A 20,488-nucleotide genomic window follows, 5' to 3' on the forward strand; every position below is an offset into this window, starting at 1 on the left:
AAGATCTAGCCTGAAACATTTCCAGTAGAATGACACTGATGAAAGTATGCACATCAGCAATATCAAAATAGTGGTACTCTTTATCTAGAGAGAAACAAACTAGTCTAATTAGGAATAGTAAAATCATGTCCTGAAGTATTGCATATGGTATTAAGAATTGTTTAGACAGTAGAGACAAGCCTTTTAGGGATGATGATAAGAAACAGTAAGATGGTGTTAGTCCTTTGAAAAATATGCATTCTGCATTAACTCAGTGTTCCTTCAGCAGGAAGCAACTTGTGGGGAGTAACTTGTGGTTAAGTCTATTGGACTTTTTTCAGCCCTTGATTGAGCAGTTTGGTAAACTGAAGGACAAAAAATTAAATGAGTTCCAACTTAGCCCTGGTAAATCTCCTCAAAGTTAACTGCATATCTTATAGAAAGCTTACTTAAATATTTTGTATACCATTAACTGAAAAAATAAGAATAATCCTATTGGCTAATTCCATGAAAATCTGCTCCAACAGCAAACAGTCTTTCTGAGAAAAAGAGAAAAAAGAGAAAAAAATCCCAATTTTGTTTTTTTCTAGTGCTTTGTAATAGCACCAATAAAATCATTTGTAATAGTCAAAAATACAAAGAAAACAACGCTAATTTGTTTTCTTTATGATACTAGCTCTTCCAATACACAGCAGGATAAATTAAAACGTTCAAATTTTGCTTACAAGTAAGCTTTGCTAATAGTAATATTTTGTTCAATCTGCATATATTTTTGAGACAACTTAATTTTATATTAGCACAGTCTGTAGGTAACATTTATTAAGTTTCACTATTTTTTATTCTCAAAGTTATATAAAAGTTCTTTGATGTTCTGAAATTATCTTTGATATTAATCAGTTCTACCTCTTAAGTTAGTTAATCAAACTTTGGTATTGGCTGCACAGAAATGCATACTGCAATATTTAAAAATATGAACTCAGTGATGAATTACCATTAAATTTCTAAAAATGCATTTTTATTTTGGGTCTGCTGTAAATAGAAAAGCCTAATGGAAAGCAGCTCTGTAAACCAAACACATGACGCCTCCTTGAGAAGTACCCTTATTGCTGAGCTAGCAGCTGTTGACTTCTCTTACAGACTTTTTTCTCTTTGTCCGTATGCTTTTTGGGGTACTTTGTACATAGGGGTTGAGCCTCAAGAGACAGAAATCTCTCTTAGCCTTTCCTTCAGAGTAGTGGTAAGAAGGGTAGGTATGAAATGCCTCAGACTGAGTAAAAGTTGAATCTGTATTTGTGGGATCAGCTCTGCTATGAGGTCAAAGTGAGTGGTTGCAACTGATTGTCCTGTTGGTGAATGCAGGCAGCTATGGCTGCTGTCCTCTGCACTCACGTCACTGATGTTAGGTAAAGCCTGAACCTACTGGCTATCTCCTCTCTTTGCATTGCTGCTTGTGTTTAGATATCTCTTTATGGCTCAACAGCAGTAACACAATGGATATACAAATGCCAAAGCTGAGTGACTGGGGTGACTACACTAATTAGTCAAAGCTGCTCTAGAGTCTAGACACCATTTGGCAGACACAGTATAGTCACGGAAGGAAAGAGCTACATCAATATTCAAAACAGAAAAAAAGCATAAATCTGATGCTGAAAAAATTCAGACTAAGTAAATGAATTTGTGTCATAGTGATAAATGATATCATTATAGAAAAAACAAGCCAAAGTACCTGGTCTTCTTTTGTGGGAGTCAAATACAGTATCCTGCTCTGTAGCTACAAATAGCTCCCATATAGGAAGGGCGGTACTATTTCAAGTGGAAGGCACTGGGATGCAATAGGGGCCAGAGGGGCTGGTCTGTGCCCAAACTAACGGGTTCATTGCCGCAGATGCTTTTCACTTTCCCTCCCTTTCCTAACACACTGTGAGTTGGCAGTGAAAAACAGAGGCAAAGCCTACATAAGAAACTCTACCAGACTAGTTCAGCCAGTGAGCTGAAAAAAGCCTCTGAAGAGCCCCAGCACAAGAGATATGACCCTCCCAGCACCTGGTAATTTAGATTTGACCCGTCCATGAAGACATTTTGCATTGGAAGTCACTGGAGCTGCATAATACTAATATCATATCTTCTTATTTATGTACACACCCTATTGAGCAGCTGTGAGCAACTATGAATTCTGACAGCTTAATTAGCCTTTTTTATACTGTCATTTTTACATATATTAATTAACCAGCAGCTTTCTTTCTTTCTTTTTCTTTTTTTTCCCCTTGGAAAATAGCTTAGTTTTTCCCTGGCTTTTAGCCTCCTTCTCAAACAGTTACAGTGTCAGGGCAGTGTGGGCACTGACAACCGTTACTCTCCCTGCTCATTTGCCCCCAGACCTCCCCACACGCTGCCCAGTCTAAGGCCTCCATTTCAAGCCAGCCCAGGGCCATCAGTCTCTGCCCACAATGCTGCAGTGGTGCTGGGCTCCAGCTTCACCATGGTACTGTTCCTTCCTTGGCATGGGCCCCACCAACCCCGACACTGATGCGTGGGTAACCACCCAGCCTGGCCTCAGCCCATAGTTGTCCCCACGGCAGTGCACGATGCCCAGAGCTGGGGCTGCCCTAGGTGCTCTGCTCTCGCACGGGTGGTGGGACAAGCCTATGGGAACCTCTGCCAGCCCAGGGGGCCCCCAGTCTGTAGGGCATCCTGACACACAGGTCAGCATTTGTACTTTTCTTCAGATGAAGAGGAGGATAAAAATGTAAAGATTTAAAGACTGACCATTTGGGTCCCAAGACCTGAACAATGAAAGCAGTTTCTCTCACATTAGCCATTACAAATCTTTTGCAACATGAACAAACCCCAACATCAGCCACTGAATTAGAGAGACTGTTTTTTATCTGGTTTTGCTTCTGTTTTGCTATTCTAAATGACTTGCAGATTAAACCCACACAGATATTTGATTCTGGATTTGATTTATCTGTAAAAATTATGTAGTTCATCTGGAAGTACAAAAAAGTCAATCCTCAATTACATACAGGCAGCCTATGAAGATTGTAAAACAACCGGAGCCAGAAACAAACACCAGAGACCATGCAGGATCAGTTCAGATGCCTCTCAGAATCAAGAATGCTCCAAACATCTGGTAAAGACACAACAGTCCACCAAGACTTACTACTCCAATTGGTGCTAAGCACTCACACTTGACCAAGCTGGCTTCTGCAAAGCTAGCTGACTCTGTACCATGACCCCACTATGTCTGATAGGACATAAGTTATCCAGGTTTTTTACTTACTCGGGGCATTTTAGACATCGAATACTCAGATAATGGWGAACTAACTATTAGAAAGATAGACATGCAAAATTAAAATATCTGTGTCATATTATATGCATATCTGTGTCATATTTTAAAACTAACAATGCATACATTTCATTCTGTTTTGTAATTAACAAAATTCATTTTTCTGTTTAATAAGTACTGTAAAATAAAAATATTCCATGTTTATGTTTTGCTACTGTATTTTATGTAAAGCAAAACAGAGTAATTTATATAGGAATTTCTCCTAATATTATCCTTTTCCCCTGCTCAGGTTAACTGCAAGGGATCAGTTAGATCCTTTTATACAATGTCTGCTACAGTAAATACAAAGAACTTACCAAAACACTAATCTCACAGTTTATCAATGTTAGGTAAAACCCATAAATAACTCAAGATCATACATTAGAGAAATTTTAGTTTAAGATACCTGGTGTCCTCTGGGTTTAAGGAAAACTACTAAACTCCAAAATGATTCTAAATCAGTATGGTTTATTTGCAGTTGAGTAATAAAAATATTTTTATATCACTGACCTTTAGTGTAATAAAGCCAATTTTGAAAAATATGGTGCAAATCCTGAGCAAAAGGTAATGCAACAAAGAATTAGAACAGTGGTTTTATGAYGCAGTGACACAAAACAGAATTTTTTTTCTGCTTTCAAAAAATTATCTCAGACCATATTTTAGAGGCCTGTTTGAGAGAACATCTGGAAAGCATTCCACAGGAAATCAAACCTATATTAAATATGTTTTGTGGGGCTCTGTTTCCTTGCATTGACTTTAAGCATGCATAATGTGTTTCTGTCTTCTCAGCTGCAAATAAAACACTTCTCTGAGAATCTCCTACAAAATAATAGGCTAAACTGACAATCCATGATTTCTAGATGGGAGTGCTGGTAAGATTTTTATTTAGTCTATCCATCTCTGTAACAAAGCTCTCCAAAAACATGAACAAATCCTCTAGCTACTTTCTGAATACTAATATTTTGTATATTTTAATTTTATTTCCTTTATGCTATTTAATTTCGAGTTTCTATACATAAATGACTGCGATGTTTAAAGATGTCCAGGTCTCAGAATGTTTCTTGATAGCATGTTACACAGGAAAGTACCAGTCCATTATGGATGGAGTTGTTCTCACTTCATTAACTGGGCATACAAGTGTGTCTTTGAATTACAGTCTGGAAACCCAAGAAAATCATTGTCACTCAAAAAACAAGCTGAAGAAATTAGTGCCACTGCAATTCCTTGAGTGTGCTGCTGGATGCTTAGGTATTTATTAACAGCTGTATCACGAGCACACACTGAAAGGACGCGGTACCCAGTACTCTGAAAGGAGGTGCATGACAATATTCTCTGTATCCATTTGAATAAACTATAACAGAATGCAGCTCACTCAAGCATGAGGCTGTTGTGGAGTTTGGAAACAGAAAATAATCTACAAAGTATCTAAGTTCTCTGTTGACCACAAAGGTATCTGCTGCTAAAAATATGATGCACTAGATCATCAGGTTTCCTCAGATTAGTGAGGGATTGTTTTTGCATCCTTGAGTGGCACTGTGATATCTGTGGTAGCATCCCTAAATGGAATAGTTSTTTCCTCATCTGTTGTAAGAGACCTGGCTAAATGAAAGAAAAACTGCGCAGGGTGCTGCACTTCAGCCAGGTCTGCGGGCACCCAGTATAGCTGAAACTCATCCTCAAGCTATTCTTGAGGACTCAGACAACAAATACGAGATCATAACCACAGCAGATAAAAGTAGATTACAATTTCTTTTATGGGAAACTTTTTTTCATGTACAAAACAGCCTCATCAAAAAGCAAGTCACAAGGTTCTGGCACTAGCAAACCAATATAGCATTGATCTTACTCAACATGTTTTCCTTGCTTTTAGTAGCTATATGGATGTATAATGCTAGTAAGAAAAGCACTGATTTATAGTATAAGATTGGCAAATAAACCATCTTTACCAGTCAAGGATGATGTGGATGTCTTAAGAGGTTTTTTTGTCTCCCCTGGCAAAAAATGCGAACACAGCCATTGAGGCTAAGAAAGCTGACAGCCTGTGATATATCTAGATGTTTACAGGAGTTCCTCTGGAAGATATTGTCCATTTTGAAGAATGTTTTGCAATGCTGTATGATGGCCAGTTACTGAGACACATCCCCAGCATTTCACAATGCCTAATTAGAAAGGGGAGCATCAGAACTGAAAGGACAAACTCTTTAAGCTGTACTTGAATCAGAACAAAAGAAAATAATTAAAATGATAGTTTTTTTTTTTTATTTAGCAGAGGTCTAAGTCACATGTGTTTTATAATATAAAAGTCTGCTTTAATGGTTTACAGCATATGCTTGAACAAGTCAGTGTAACCACAAACAGAGGAATGTAAGGTCATATACTAGTCTTAAATGTGACCTCAGGCAGGGTCACAGTAAGCTCACACAGAAAATATGTGTTTAACAGTAAACACACACCAGGAAACTTTTTGTGTTACTTACTTATTTTAAAGCCAGCAGATAATCAAAGCATAGGAAACAACTACCTTCTGTGCCAAGAACTCTTTCCAGACATTGGTACCTTTAAATCTGGCTTCCATTTAACAGCAAGTTACTCCATTAGTAACATGGTAGTGCTTAAAATATAATGAAAGCAATGCAATTTCTATTCAATATACATTAAAATGCTAAAATTCAAAAATATGCATGTAGCTGTCATTTGTTCTGTTGAGAAACAAGGTACTATTTTTAGTTCCTATGCTTACATTTTCTTGCAGCTATTTTAATAGATGAACTGCCACCAGAAATATTCTCTCACCGGGGGCTGATGTAGAGTGATATAAATAACCTTTACAAAGTCCAACATAATGGAATGGTAAAATCCGTTGACATTCTTTTAATTAGCACTGCCTGAAGATTTACCTACATAGAACAGGAATAGCTAAATTCATCCCTGGAAAAAATCTACTGAAGTCACTTATATCAGAGGAAGTATACTGAGTATGGATTTGATATAATAGCTCTCTTATTTGCATTAAAAATACAGCAGTTTCTTGCCTATAGTATATAGATGTTTTGAGGTAAATGAGAAAGTATTTTGATTTGTTAAAGAAAACACTATTTCTTTGCCCGATAAAAACAAGGTAGCCAAATGCGACTATCAGGTGGAGTGCGAATTAAAAACGGAAAAGGGATCAAATCTCTTCACCAGATTGAACAGAATAGTGAGTGGAAACAGCTCATGCAAACATGCAAACATTAGCTCATGCTAAATTTCTGCTTTCACAAACTTCTATTAACAATTTAACAAATCAGTGGTAGCACTCCATTTACTGGAACCCTATCCAGCAAAGCAATTAAGTGCTTGCTTAATACTAAGAACATGAGAAGTTCCACGTTTAGAAGCTCTGTCAAAAAGTTTAGTGCCAAATTTACCTTTTATTAAAGTTTATTAACTTTTTGCTTTTTGATATTTTAGACTAAACAGGATGAAACTGCTTCTGCAACATATACAGTTTAATATTCCCCTCAATGATACAGGAACAAAACAAAATGGGCCAAACTTGCCCTGCTGTAACTTTCCTTCCTGGATGGTGTTTCTAATCTGTAGTCTTCATGTTTATTGTACTAGGCAGGCAGTCGTCCTTTCTCACTCAGAATGAAAAAACAAGCCTTTCAGACAGGATGATACACAAATGTGATGGCCATACTTAGATGTTCCAAATCCCCCCAAGTTCCCAGAGCTAATGTTTTCTAGTGGCTGTGAGTACTTAGGCCACTGAATCATTTTTGGAATCAACGAACTGATGTGGAATGTAGGGCATCTAAATACCATCCATTAAAGTCTRATCATTTGTATCCCAGTTTATTTTACGATTTGCTGTATGTTCAAACTCACAGATAGTTTATTCCCTCCTTCTATTTTGTAACTCTGTAGACAGGGTTCTACAGCGCTACAGTTAGGTTTTAAAAACAATCAGACAGTAGGGATAGTAGGACTTCAGCAATATCAGAAAGACTGTGAAAGCTACACTATGCAAAATGTAAGTTGGCTAAACCAAATCGCTCTGACAATGCTAAGGCATAACTTTTTCTTATAGATAGAAGCACACAAAGGAACTTTCTCTTGGTTAGTGAGTTTCAGGGATGAGCCAAGGCTCTAGGTGAGTGACAGGACTGCTGCTTTAAAAGTTTCAGGCTTGCCTGACAAAGGATCTCAGTGTAAAGATATTGTCTACTTACTGCTTATTAAAGCATAAAACCAGAATGGGTGAGGATCTCTTGACCATTAAAGCACAAAGTGATGTGAAACTCTGGTACAGGAAGAAAGCTGAGTCATTTTTCTAATGATTATATTCTTGCTTGCTTCTTTACTTCTTTCAGAAAAACGTCAATCATCCAGCAAGCTTTTAATCTTCAAGACCCTCTTAAGCAGAACACAGAGAGTAGAAATGAGGACTAACCAAACAGATCTTGGCACCACAGAATGAGATCTATCTACACTATAATGGGAACAAAGCTGTCTGTCCTGTTTCGCTGGGTGTTCTCATTTTTAGATTCCAAAGGGATTTATGGATATGCTTTAAGCAGCAACTGCTTGATTCATTTTGAGATTTACTTAGAAGGAAGAAATTTAAAATGACCTTTGTTTATGTGTGTGGAGGGGGGGGGACATAATACTACATTTTTTTCAGTCTGTTAACAAAAAACATCACAATAATGAATCATATAATGGATTTAGAAGGGGAGAAAATAATATCTGATGTTGCAGCATTTTCTGTCTTTGCCTTGACTTGAAAGGTTTTTGCTTATTTTGCAGAGATTGCATTCATTTTTTTTCCAGGCTAGCAATTCTCTGCGCACACTTTACTACACCATCATGTTGCTCCTGCAAAGCATACCAGATTCTGTCCCATCTCTATTCAGATCTCATTTTAACTGAATTTTCTGAATTGTGATCATTCCTCASTATTAATTCATCAAAAGGAATCAGTATATTTTTTGTCTAAGTAAATATGGTACATCTAGCTATACACACATACATATGTAAAAAAACGTGCTTCTCCAAGCTAAGGCTATGCTCACAGACATGACGTGAGCTTGTTGGCATGATGCAGTAGATGGGCCACAAGCTAGATTTGGCATTGTATGGTGCTTTTCCTCTGCCACTCGATATTGTGCAGCCACAGGGTCCTTACTCACAAAGCCCTGATGTGGAAAGCAGTGAGGGCAGAAGGGATTTATAGGTAGCCTGAGCTCTGGCTAACCCTGCTACACTGCAGGCTTCCTGCATCTAGTGCAGGATGAATCAGGCAGCACATGAGATTTTTCGCCCACTCCCTGACTCAGTCTTCTAAGATACAATATAGACACAGTCTGCATGTCTCTAGAAATCAAGACTACCCCTGTTTCCATGTCCTTAACAGCATTACAAAAGCTATGTTGTTGTTCTGGTTTTGTATACCCACAGGAAAATAATAATATGAAGGAGCTGCCAGACAGCTTTGAGTGCCAAACTGATATAAATACCCTTCAAGGATGCATCTCCAGCTCTGTTCCACGATGTGTATGATGCTACTGTACCCTTCATGAAAATATCCTGTGAACGTCCTTTTAACACCTAAAGCTAGAGCTGATCTAAGACAGAACAGTCAACCTTGGTAGCCRCCCAACTGAACTGTAACTCTCGTAAGCTACAAGGCTCACAGAGGGAGGTAGCACCTACGTTTTTCCTCTCATCTTCTGAATTACAGATGATCACTGGACTGTGGCAGGGTATTACAGGAGGAAAAAGATAGCATACAGAAGAGCAGGTGAGGGGGGACCATAAGTGGCTGTAATAGAGAGAATTCTAATGTGTCAGAGAGCCAGTAAAAGTTAGATAATGACTGGGATGTCTAGAAAAAAAAGATATGAAAGGAGAATAAGAAAGAGGAGAGGCATGTGAGGAAAGCAAGGGGAGAAGTGAGAACAATGAAAGAAAACTCTAAGGAATAGAAAACTTAAAGCAAAAGGCATATTTCTTCTCCCTTCCCCCATCATCCAACCGCACACACCCACATCCCTTTGGTGCACTCCTCTCTAGTACTTATTGTCACCGTAATTGAAGAATGCTCCCTCCTAACATGAGATGCTGGGCTCCCCCTCTTCTATAGCAGGACAAAAAAGGTTGACTGCATATTTACAGCATCTCATCACAGATTTATCTACAGAATTGAACCACCTCCTTCTCTGGCAAGTCTCTTTCATGAGGGTGTATGGTTTGCAATCAGTGATATTATGTACTACAGGAACAATCCAAATGTCTTACACAGAAAAAAACACTTTTACAACAGGAACTCGTATAAAATATTTGCAGATTTGCACATGCCTTACAGAAAATAGGCACAGAAATGGTACCTTTCCATGGTAGATTATCATTAAAAGTGTCCAACAGAATATAAAGAAGGAATATTAATTTCTTGGCAAGTTTCTCACATTTTCAGAAAACATAGCAAGCAGCTGAGCTTTTGTTCCAGCTTTACTGTGCTTTAATTCTTTTATTCAGTAATGGAAATGTTTGCATATCTGCACATGACATTCTTATACTTGTGAATGCAAATACCTTTTATACAGAATTGAATGGGTACTTGCAACAAAATTAAGATTGGTTATCTTAGGTGACCATACAGTGGTGACCAGATATTGACAGCAGTATCTAAAAGTGTTTATAAGAATGTGCCAATGAAAATACATTTGTAAAAATTTGGTTCTCCAAATATATAGCAGCAAAACTATCTTTACTGAGTTTTCAATGCAATGACACCTCCACTGAAACCTAGCAGGATATTTCACTACTGTTCTTCAGACACCATGAGGCAAAAAAGTTGTTTAAATACATTGCGCAGCCATTTTGTCTTTTCTTTTCAATAACACATATCTGTAGCCAGTAACATGCATTAACTATAAAACCAGAGGCAAATCTTTGGGAATATTAATTTTAGCTAAGGAAAAAAGCCCAAGTAGCTGGTGTCTAAAATTATTCAGGAATCTATCTGGCTATTTCACACTAAAAATGAGTCAAAATGGTTTGACCAATCATTTTGACTAAAGTCACTGTGGAGGGCAAGAAAGTTGCATTCTATTACTAGACTCTTATTTTAACAAAAATTGACTTAGCAGCATTCTACTATTCCTTTCAGATCTCTACATCACATGACTGTACTGACTGTTTAGTTTTTCTATTCTTTTAATAAATAATGTGTCTGTATTGCTATCATTCTGCTCAGTGCTTATGAATATATTAAGAAGACTCAAAATATGCAAACTGAAAAAAACAGATTATTAAAAAGACCAAACTAATGACTCATATTTTCACTACTCAAAGAAAATAGCATTCTGAAATACTGTCAAATATGACACTGGAACGAAGCATGCTATCCTGTGTGTATTTACTATATTCTGCTGTATTTAGAACAGAATAGTGTTTTTAAAACATGCCAGTCAACTATCTGAAGTTTAAGTGGTGGCTGAAGCAATCAGAATAGGATTCAGACATTTTACCTATTCCAGGATGATAAAGTTCACGAAAGTTTTTGATAGTATACTGACTTTCCTTAGAAATGTTGTTTATGTTTATAATAACCATAAAGTCTAAATGCTTCTTTTATTTAGCTTATTTTTTTCAGTTTGCATTGGAGTCTCAGGCAAGTCTGAGAGACTCTAGTATCTTTCAAAGCTGGATATAGATTGGGATACAAAGAGGCAGCAGAAAAATGATAATGAAAATGCACTATTTAGTATCTTGATGAAGTTTAAAAATTAAGACTGTTTACATAAGTCAGAATTTATTTGCATTTCTTGACATTTCTGGTGTCTTTTTCCCTTGATCAAGAATTTATGTTATATAACAGATGAATGAATGAATGAATGAATACAAAGAAAAAAAAGTCAGCAGTGTCCTACTGTCTCAGTAATGAGTTGGTGGTACCTGCAGCTTAGCTGAATTGCTTCCCTGCTCTAAATACTCTTTCAAAAACAGAGTCAATGATGTGTGCATCCAGGGCAAGGCTTTTAAAGAGCATCCAAAACTGAATTTTTAAATATGTATTTGCATAGGCCTATGTGATATTTGATACATGAGTATGGGCAGATTCAAATCTTGCTTTTCTGAGTAAGTAGTGTTTATACTTTCAAAGACCCTTTAGAATTTATCCCTCTTGTCTTAACTAGCATTAAAAAAACCTGTAATAGAAGTAATAGGCAAGCAATAATAGTTTCTAAATGACTGTATTTCACAGTAGTCAGAACATATTCCCAAATTTTTCATTCATTTAGGTATACTTTCTGATTCCAAAATGAAATTGAAGTTATCAGAGTCAGAATTATGTTCCTAGCGGCTACTGCTTTTCATTATTCTAAACATATCTGGAATTACAATGTAGGCTGATATTTATCCATGCTAATACTCCTCCTCCCTTTCCTTCCTCCCCTCCTCGAGTCCCTGTTTTCCTAAAGATGACAGGGAACAAATCACAACTGGCTCCCTGCGAGTGCATAGTTTGGAGTATCCATGGTGCTAATTTCTCCTCTCTGTGACAGTAGAGATAGAGGTACTAAATACACTAGTGGTACAGACAACCTAGGAGGTATTAATGTCTATGTAAGAAGACTCTGCAACACCTCACTTTATTGTATCTCCAGGTGTAGGCCAGAAGTGCTGCACTGTTCCCACATGCATTTTCCCATCTTCTCCATTGTACCACTGCTTTCCCTCTCCATAATAGGCATGTCTCACTGAGCATGAAAAAGTCCAAACTATTTAAGATGACATTTTAAAGAAAATAAAGAAATCCATTTTCACCCTAGTGCCTGTTACAACTTTGGCACCAGGAACAGACATTTCACCAAGCTTGCCTCTACAGCTTTGGAATGGAAAAAACACAACATCAGTGCAAGACTCATAAAGTCTAATTAAATAAAATGACATTAAAAAATTAGCTGCTGAGATAATGTTAGACCAAAGCTGACCAAAAGAAAATACAATCAAAAGAGAAGCAATGGCACTAATTTAACTAAGGAATTCCTGACAACGCTACAGCCTGAATATTAGGAAGAATTTTCACTATAAAATCCTCTTCCCCCATTTGACTGGCACTGTAGCACTTTGGAATTTTTGCTGAAAACACAGTAAATATGTTGTCATTCTGCTACTTAACAGGGTGTTTATATAGGGAAGACTATATCTATATCTATATCTATATCTATATCTATATATGTAAGCAAAAAGACTAATAACACAACATAGAAATGGAAAATTAGTGGCTCTGAACCCCAACTTATATAAGCTTATATAAGCTATAATAGCATTATATATGAAGGTGCTGAATGCTACTCACTGGGCTCGAAAGAAAACTCCCAGATTTAAGACTGTACTAGTTTGTATCAGCATGAAACTGGCTCCTGCCTTCTCCTAAGCCATAGCCGGTAGAGAGCTGCTCTCCTCACCTACGAACAACACTCACATCTGACCAGCTATGGTCTAAGTCCAAGATCAGGAGAGGAGATCTTATATTTAAAATTCTAAATATTTTACTATACACATATATATAACTGCTTATCAAGGTATGTACAAACATGATTTCACTGTCCTTGACATATGAATATAGTGTTTATTTCCTTCCTTGCTATTTCACAGAATTTGATAATTCACAAGGAATTTAGTGAGATTCTCGGGTACAACTTCATTAATATGACATTAGCACAACAGCATTCTTATATAAACATACACGATKTTAAGTAGGACTAAAGCACTTCCTAAGGGCAGAGAGGGTTCTGTATGCCACTGAATAAGCATACTATGACAACTTGCGAGGAACTTGTTAAAAGCAAGGGACCAAGTTTGTCCTGAGAAGCTGTGCTCTGTGCAGCCTCTCTCCTTCCGAACACAGAGAGGAGGAAAAAGACTGGGAATTAGGTCACTGAATCAATGACCCTCCAGTTATATCAGCCTAGCAGTTTTGACAGAAGAGGGCAGATAAAACAACCCCAAACCCAAAACAGTTTTTAAGATAGTATAAGCTTGTCCACAAATGTGAATTCCTTTCCTTTCCATGAAGAAACCTCCCCTGCTTATGTACTATGACAATATATATGAAGTTCCACATGTGGCTTGTGTCCACATACAATTACTAGTGAGTGTGTTAGTGCTCACATGCAAAGCTACAGTGAAAATAAAACCCACTATAATGAATAGTTCTATTTTCACCTGGTCACTAATGGGGAATAAAAATCACTCTGAGGTATCATTTCATGGAGACACATAAGGAAAAGGTTTCCAATGAAAATCTATAAGAAACAGATTTCTGTTTTGGTATCTTTCCTGAAGGTTTAAAGATTCTTCCATAATGAAAGTGAGCAGCCATGAATGGTTGTGCAGAAGGCACACACTATAACCAGATGTAGGCTTTTGTTATTCTGTTAAAGATGTCCAACGCTTTTGCTTTTTTCTCTAGGACCCGTCCTAGTCCCTAGTGTATATTCTGACCCTCAGACCTGGTAACTCCAGCAGTACCAAAAATTCTTTCTGGTACCTCATTAATCACTCCCCTGCCATGTGCTATCTTACCTGCAGATGTAATTCTTCTTGCAGGATTCTTGTAAATTCAGGCAGTTTGGTTTCTCCCTGTCCTCATATGAACACACAGGAACAATAGTCTGCCGTCTCCTTTCTGTACAGGCTACATCTCGACAGGAGCAGAAGAGCATCCCATAGCTGTGCTTTGGGGGAACTTTGTCAAAAAATAGCCGGAGGGCCTTATGACATTTCCGCTTGTTACAGATTTCATTAGACGTGCTGCTGGTGCAGGGGGTTATGTAAGCAGATCTGAACCTCTTGCAGGTATCATTTAGGTTACAAGCTTTTGCTGCATCCAAGCAATTGTTCCCCTTTGAAAGTACTGGCTCCACTAGAAAAAACAACACAACAGCAGTAAGAAATGTGTCACATTTATACTGTGTTTTGATGTTTGTGCTTATTTCACTGTTAATCAGATCCTGAGTATATATTTTTACATAGAAAACTTCTAGTGCCAGAATCTGTGAACAGTTCTTGTTTCTTTGGATAATGGTTTAACCACTTGAGCAAAAGCACAAGTACGTGTTAAGATCAGAATGCTGGCAAATGAATGCTGATTACACTAAGCAGGCTGTACTTTATCATCTTTGTAGCAGACAAGCAGGGTAATATTGTGCAAGACCTGGCCCCACTAGAAAGCTGTCAAAATCACTGATAAGTTTGAAGGGATACATTTGGCTGATTGCACAAGAATACAATGCAAATATGGGTTCCTAACTTTGGTTTTGTATACCAGTTACTTTCTGATGTCTTAATTTTTCCTTACACAGTAAAAATGACATTATGAGTCTTCACCACGTAGAATAACATTTAAATTTAATTTGGGTACTCTGCTGAATATAAAAGCTATATGCCTACTACTATAGTTTTTGAGGTGCAGAGCAGCCCACACAGCCAGAAAATTAAGCAGGTGCAGCCTCACAACTGTGAGCTAATGCCACGCAAAAGGCCTGTAAAATCCATGCTTTGTTCAAGATACTCCTATAAAGTCTACAGATATCACCCGAACCCTAGAGGTTTTATGAAGTTTAAAAGCTTTGAAGAAGCTGGCAAAGAATTAGTAAGTCACTGTTAAAGAAATATATGAAATCAAGGAGTATTTCTCTCTTTTACAGACAGACACACACACACACACGTACATCACAGACTACAACAAGTTATAGGAAAATTATTTATATAAAAGGTAAGACTGTACTTGTAGATTTAATTTTTTAAATATATTATCCAGATATTAAATGAACGACATAGTCTTTGTTTGAAATGAAAACAATTGGCAAATTTCAATTAAAAAAAATCTTACTGCTGTTGTGGATATTGGGAATGCCAACATCACAAATCCAAGAAAATACAGTAACTTCCTATCGATATAGAATTTGCAAGCTGAACAAGACATCTTTTGCAAATATCTAAAACCCTGCAGCAACCTCCCAAAAAGTCCAGTCAGAGGTAAAACAAATTTCAAACAAGTTCTAAAGTTCTAACTTATTCCTAGAAAAAATTTTTTCATCTAGATCTTCCACCTTTTCCCCAAAACTCTGTCCAAGAACCTTCTGCAACTCAGTGTTCCTCCTCTCCATTCTTCTGCCACTTCGCCTCACTAGATCAGGATGTCAACCTTTTCCCTTTTTCATGGCAGAGAAAGATGACGTGGCTTGGTCAGCACAGTGCACAGAGGTATTGCAGTTACAGTGCCTAAGACTGGCCCTGGATGCTAGCATACACATATACGACACTTGCTACTATCTCACGTATCTTACACATCCAGACACGATCCAAACTGTGACATGCATTAGATTCGTTTTTCACTCTAGCAATATGCTGTAATTACATTCAGTGGGTTTGTATATTTAGCATTTGTATATTTAACAGATGCACTCCAAGTCCTTCCAATATCAGTTTCCCGCACAATAAGCTGCAACTGTTCGCTTATCATCACAAATCACAAAACTAAAAAGATCTGACTATAAACTACCATAGTCAAGCACTTCTTACACTGGTTTCCTGCAACTTAAGCCGTACCAGATTCAGAAGAAATTGCATATCTAAAATATATCACTCTCATAAAATTATACCATTGTTACATAGAATGTTGTTACATTAATACGTAACTATAATCTTAACTATGAACTCTAGAAGTTTTTTTTTCCTGTAATACAGTATAGAGAATTACATGTTAAGTACAAATATAATTACCATGTAATCTGCAAGGCATGTAATTATGTAATATATGAATAGTACACGCTAATTACTATGTGATTACAGAGTAATTACATGGTAATTTGTGCCTAGAAGACAACTGCTGAATTCTACTCTTTAAAAAAATATTTTGTGGAGGAGCTCTAAATAGGGCATACCAATACAAACAGACATCAACTTACTCTATGATGCATTATAAAGAATTCTTTACAAATAACTAAGATTCAATAAAGCAGGCTCTACAGCTCTTTGCTCAGTCATATACATGTTTTCCATTAAGGGTCCAAAACATAGTAAATGCTGCTACAGAATTAAAAAGCACTGTGAATATGAGTACCTTAAAAATCAAAAGTGACAGGTTAATGATTTTTTTTGAAAATAGAGTATAAGCCAAAATCAATGAAAACATAAACAGCACAGAAAGTTATCTTGAATGAAAATTGCACTAGGTGCAAATTGTTCATAAAACCACCTTGGTACTTACATTCATTCTTACCCTTTGTACAACTGATACCTACCCAAGACTCACATTTCTCTACATGTCACCTCTGAACTGGGGCCAGTTTGGGTTTTTTGGGTCTTTGTTTTAGCTATTTAGGTATTTGCCACTTGCTTTTTCTATTTTGATACATATGACTCTAGCTATTGACTCTGGAATTTATACATTGCACAAAGTATTTCTACCTTTTAAAACCAAAAGTAGCATACAGCACATGTAAGATCTGCATCAACTGCATTTGAATTAAATATGACTGTCTAAACAAATGCTTCTCATTAATGTTAGCTTCTCCAAGCTTTTAAATCACATTTTATTGTAAAATTTACAAACCAGAACACACTTTATGCTTTAGTTTTTATTACAAAAGTATAATGTAATTATTCCTAAGTCCTGTGGAAAGTATAGTTAAGAATACTGAGAATGCTTTTGGAGATTACTTACACAGTAGTAATACATAATGTCAAAATTTCACTCCGCTCCTGTTTTGCAAAGCTTAAATTATTAAGACAGGCAGAAGTTTGGCTCTTGATAGGTACTGACTACATTAAGAACAAATGGAGCTAATCCAGAGCTATTTTTCCTGACAGCATCCCTCTGAAAAGGTCTGTGTAAGGAGATCCTTCTTCTGTTCCCTCCTCCTTTGGAGGGTTGGGTATGGAGTAGGGGGCAGTCAGATCAGCAGCCTGGCACAGGTAGAGAGTCCTGCCCACAACCATTTCACCATCCTGTGTTTTTTCTGCTTTGCCTTGGGCCCATTTTGGAAATCTCAGCCAAACCATGCAGCTCTCAGTTCCTGCCAAATTACYGCAGACTCTGAGGTAAGTTATTTCCAGTCAGTTGAAAACTGATACCATGTCCCTTTGTGTGAGGCACTGGTTCTCACTTGCAGCTACAAGCACACCAGAGCAGCTTCTGCAAAAAATGGGACAAAGCCTATCAGCAAAAGTAACCAGCAGCTGCAAGCTGCTTTGTTGCTATGGGCCTGCTGTGGTGTAAGGCAGAGCCACCGCATAATTTTCAGGAATTCAATTGTAGCCAGGAGCTGCTGTCTCAGTGGGAAAACAGCAGCGCCCAACATCTGCAAAATTAGGATTCCCAAAAATTTCCTTCTGCCAGGCAGTTTGCGTAATGTGCAGAAACTCTGGAACAGCAACAATCAGCTGACTGATACTACCTTACCTCCATGTGGATCACCAGCTCCCAGCTCCTCTGTTGTGCATATAATACTTGAATGCAAGAAAAGATGATTTTAGACCAATTGTTGTAAAGAAAAAACAGGCTCTATATTGTAGTAAAAGCTGCTACTACTTTGGTACTTGTTACCCACTGGAGTCCTCCACTGGCTCACAGTTTTTACAGCTGCAGCAGTTCTAGACTCCAGCTCCTGTTAGAAAAACTCTGCAGAAAGGAGCCAACCAACCACTTCATTCTTTCATCCAGAGATGTTCCTAAAGTTTTAATAAGGCTTCCTCTGCCCTCTATAATCTTCCTTGTGCTTCACTCTCTTTCGGATAGTCTCCTTACCTTAATCTTTCATCTTTCCTGGCTTTCCATTTCTGTTCTGCACCTGTAAGCCTCCTGGCTATCTCTACAACTCCTGTTAACCCCATGGCTCACTAGAAGGGATTCTCAGAGGATCTTAGGAGCTTCTTATTCATGTGCCTAAGAGGTGGAAGTAGTGAAAGAAGTATCACTTGTTCTATAAGATTCGTATTAAACTGCAATTTGCATAAAAAGAATTTACTAAGGTTGCCATTAAAATTACAATTACTATTTGGAAGTAATTAGCATTAGTAGGCTTTCTAGGACATTTAGTACAGAGACAGCTGTAAAAAAGAGCAGTAAATATTAATGTGATGGAAGGCAAAGTTGCAAAGCATAGAGGTGGCCCTATGGGTATGTGCCTACTCCAATGCAGCTGCAGAATACTGCATGTAGGAACCAAAGACCGACAGGATAAGCAGCACCTTGATCCTACTGAATAGAAGGGCAGCTATGCACTTCACCAAAATACTTGTGCTTTGTAATAAGAGCAGATTAAAAGAAAATAATGAGAACATGGGAAAGATTGTTATCTGCACCTAAATGCTTACAAACAAACTCCCATTTTTTTTGGACATAACAGAAATGCCTAAACTGATACTTTAGGTACTTGAGTCCAAAGCTGTAACATTTAAAATTCCTGGTCAGTCCTTCCCAATATGGGCTATGCAAGTCTATCACAAGCTACTACAGGGACTTTAGAGATCACAGGTCCCTGAAGTTCTTCTCTGAACCGCTCACAGATCCACCCTGAGTCGAGTAGATAAAAGACAATCTCCTGTCCAAGCCCTACAGAGATCAAAATCAGTACATTGCTTAGTGTGAACCAACAGACATGATCATCATCACTCAACTGTGATATAACCCAGGCAGAAAACCACAAGAGAGTGCATGATGCTTCAGCCCAAGGATGAGAGCTCTCCTGAGTAGGCAGAATGCAGGGCTCTGGCCTGTGTCAGAACAGAGAGTAATTYCCCTTACAAGAACAATGACTGGAAAGCAGGAAGACTACTGCCTTAATTTTAAGTCTGCAGAGGCYTGATTCTAGTTGCACTCTCTTCTAATCCCATAAACAATATAATCTTTCTATACTATAGCTCTTCCCCTTTCTTTCAGAAACATGTACTCTGACTTATGGGTTATATAAGAGGAAAGTTTTGTAACCCTACTATGAACTGAATTAGTTTTGTTTCATAAGAGCAGAGATGGAGASGAAACCCTACTTCTCAGTATTAACAACTTTGTGGTCTGCTGCTTAAATTCGTTCTGTCTTCGCTCACACAAATATGCTGATCTGCTACAAATATAATGAAAGCTTATGCCAGGGTCCCTAATTTTCCATATGTAACTGAGGACTGCAGTTTTGCACTATATTCATACTAGCACAGTTAAATCTATTATATTCACTAGAGGCATTTTGCATTTTCAATAATCTATGTTACAAGAATTTGGTTCTTTAATGATACTTTTGCTTCTGCCCAAGGTATCTCACATAGGAGGCAGAAACATACAAATAAAATCAGAAGCTGCTAAACAAAGAAATTTCAAACTGCTGCTAACTAATCCAGTCACTGTTTCTCACATTACTGCTCCAATGATTTCAATTCTACCCTAAAGGTTTTTTAGGGTATAAAGGTTATTTTAATCTACACTACACCAGTATTTGGATGAATTATGCCTGACTGGGACCGTATACAGAATATATTCTTCTGGAGGAGAGATCTCCAGTCATTCCATATACAATTCACGCTCTGTACTGAATCAGAGACCGGTTTTGTGATGTGGAAGGCTATCACCACAGTTTCAGCTGAGTTCTTCTAATTAATTTCCCCTGAAATATTCAAAGTGGATCTGCATTACTGCATATGCTCCCCAGTTACACTGTTTAGTATTTTATTATTAGCTAAATACTAAGTCAACAGAATTAAGAAGGAACTTGCACACACAGAAATAAAGAATAAATCTGTGAAAATACTCAAACCTACACAGTTGCCATGAGACGTGATTTACTGCATGCAAGTTCTCAAGACACAGTGAAGGACTGTTTACCACTCATGCCAATTTACAGGGTAACTTTCAGCATTTCTTTTTATTACTGCAGAATTGAATTCACAACTTGTTTCCTCTTTTTCCTCAGACTTGATTAATTACCATGTTAACATAACTACTGTTCTCTTGCTTATAATAGGCTCACTCTAAAGTGCTGCCCCAGCAAAATAATCCAAGAGAAAGCTTCTAACTCTTTGCTGCAGCACTGTAATCCTTTCTAATCTCGCTATTTTTCAAATTTATGTTCAATTCCCATAAAGCTCGTGTGAATATTATAGCAAATCAGATAATACAAGGTTATGACCCTT

The 20,488-nt window shown here is 37.5% G+C and overlaps 1 protein-coding gene across 2 annotated transcripts in view; it reads right to left on the minus strand.

The window, feature by feature from the left end:
- The window catches only part of GFRA1 (GDNF family receptor alpha 1), a 138,977-nt gene that overhangs the window by 38,508 nt on the left and 79,981 nt on the right, over positions 1–20,488 (minus strand). For both annotated transcript variants that reach the window (XM_085319087.1, XM_085319086.1), the window contains exon 4: positions 13,886–14,225. In XM_085319087.1, coding sequence (XP_085175213.1) covers positions 13,886–14,225 — 340 coding nt within the window. The remainder of the gene's footprint in view (positions 1–13,885; positions 14,226–20,488) is intronic.

Source organism: Rhea americana, unplaced genomic scaffold (genome assembly GCF_003343005.1).
Source record: "Rhea americana isolate MKP2758 unplaced genomic scaffold, rheAme1 scaffold_57, whole genome shotgun sequence".
Lineage (NCBI taxonomy): Eukaryota > Metazoa > Chordata > Aves > Rheiformes > Rheidae > Rhea > Rhea americana.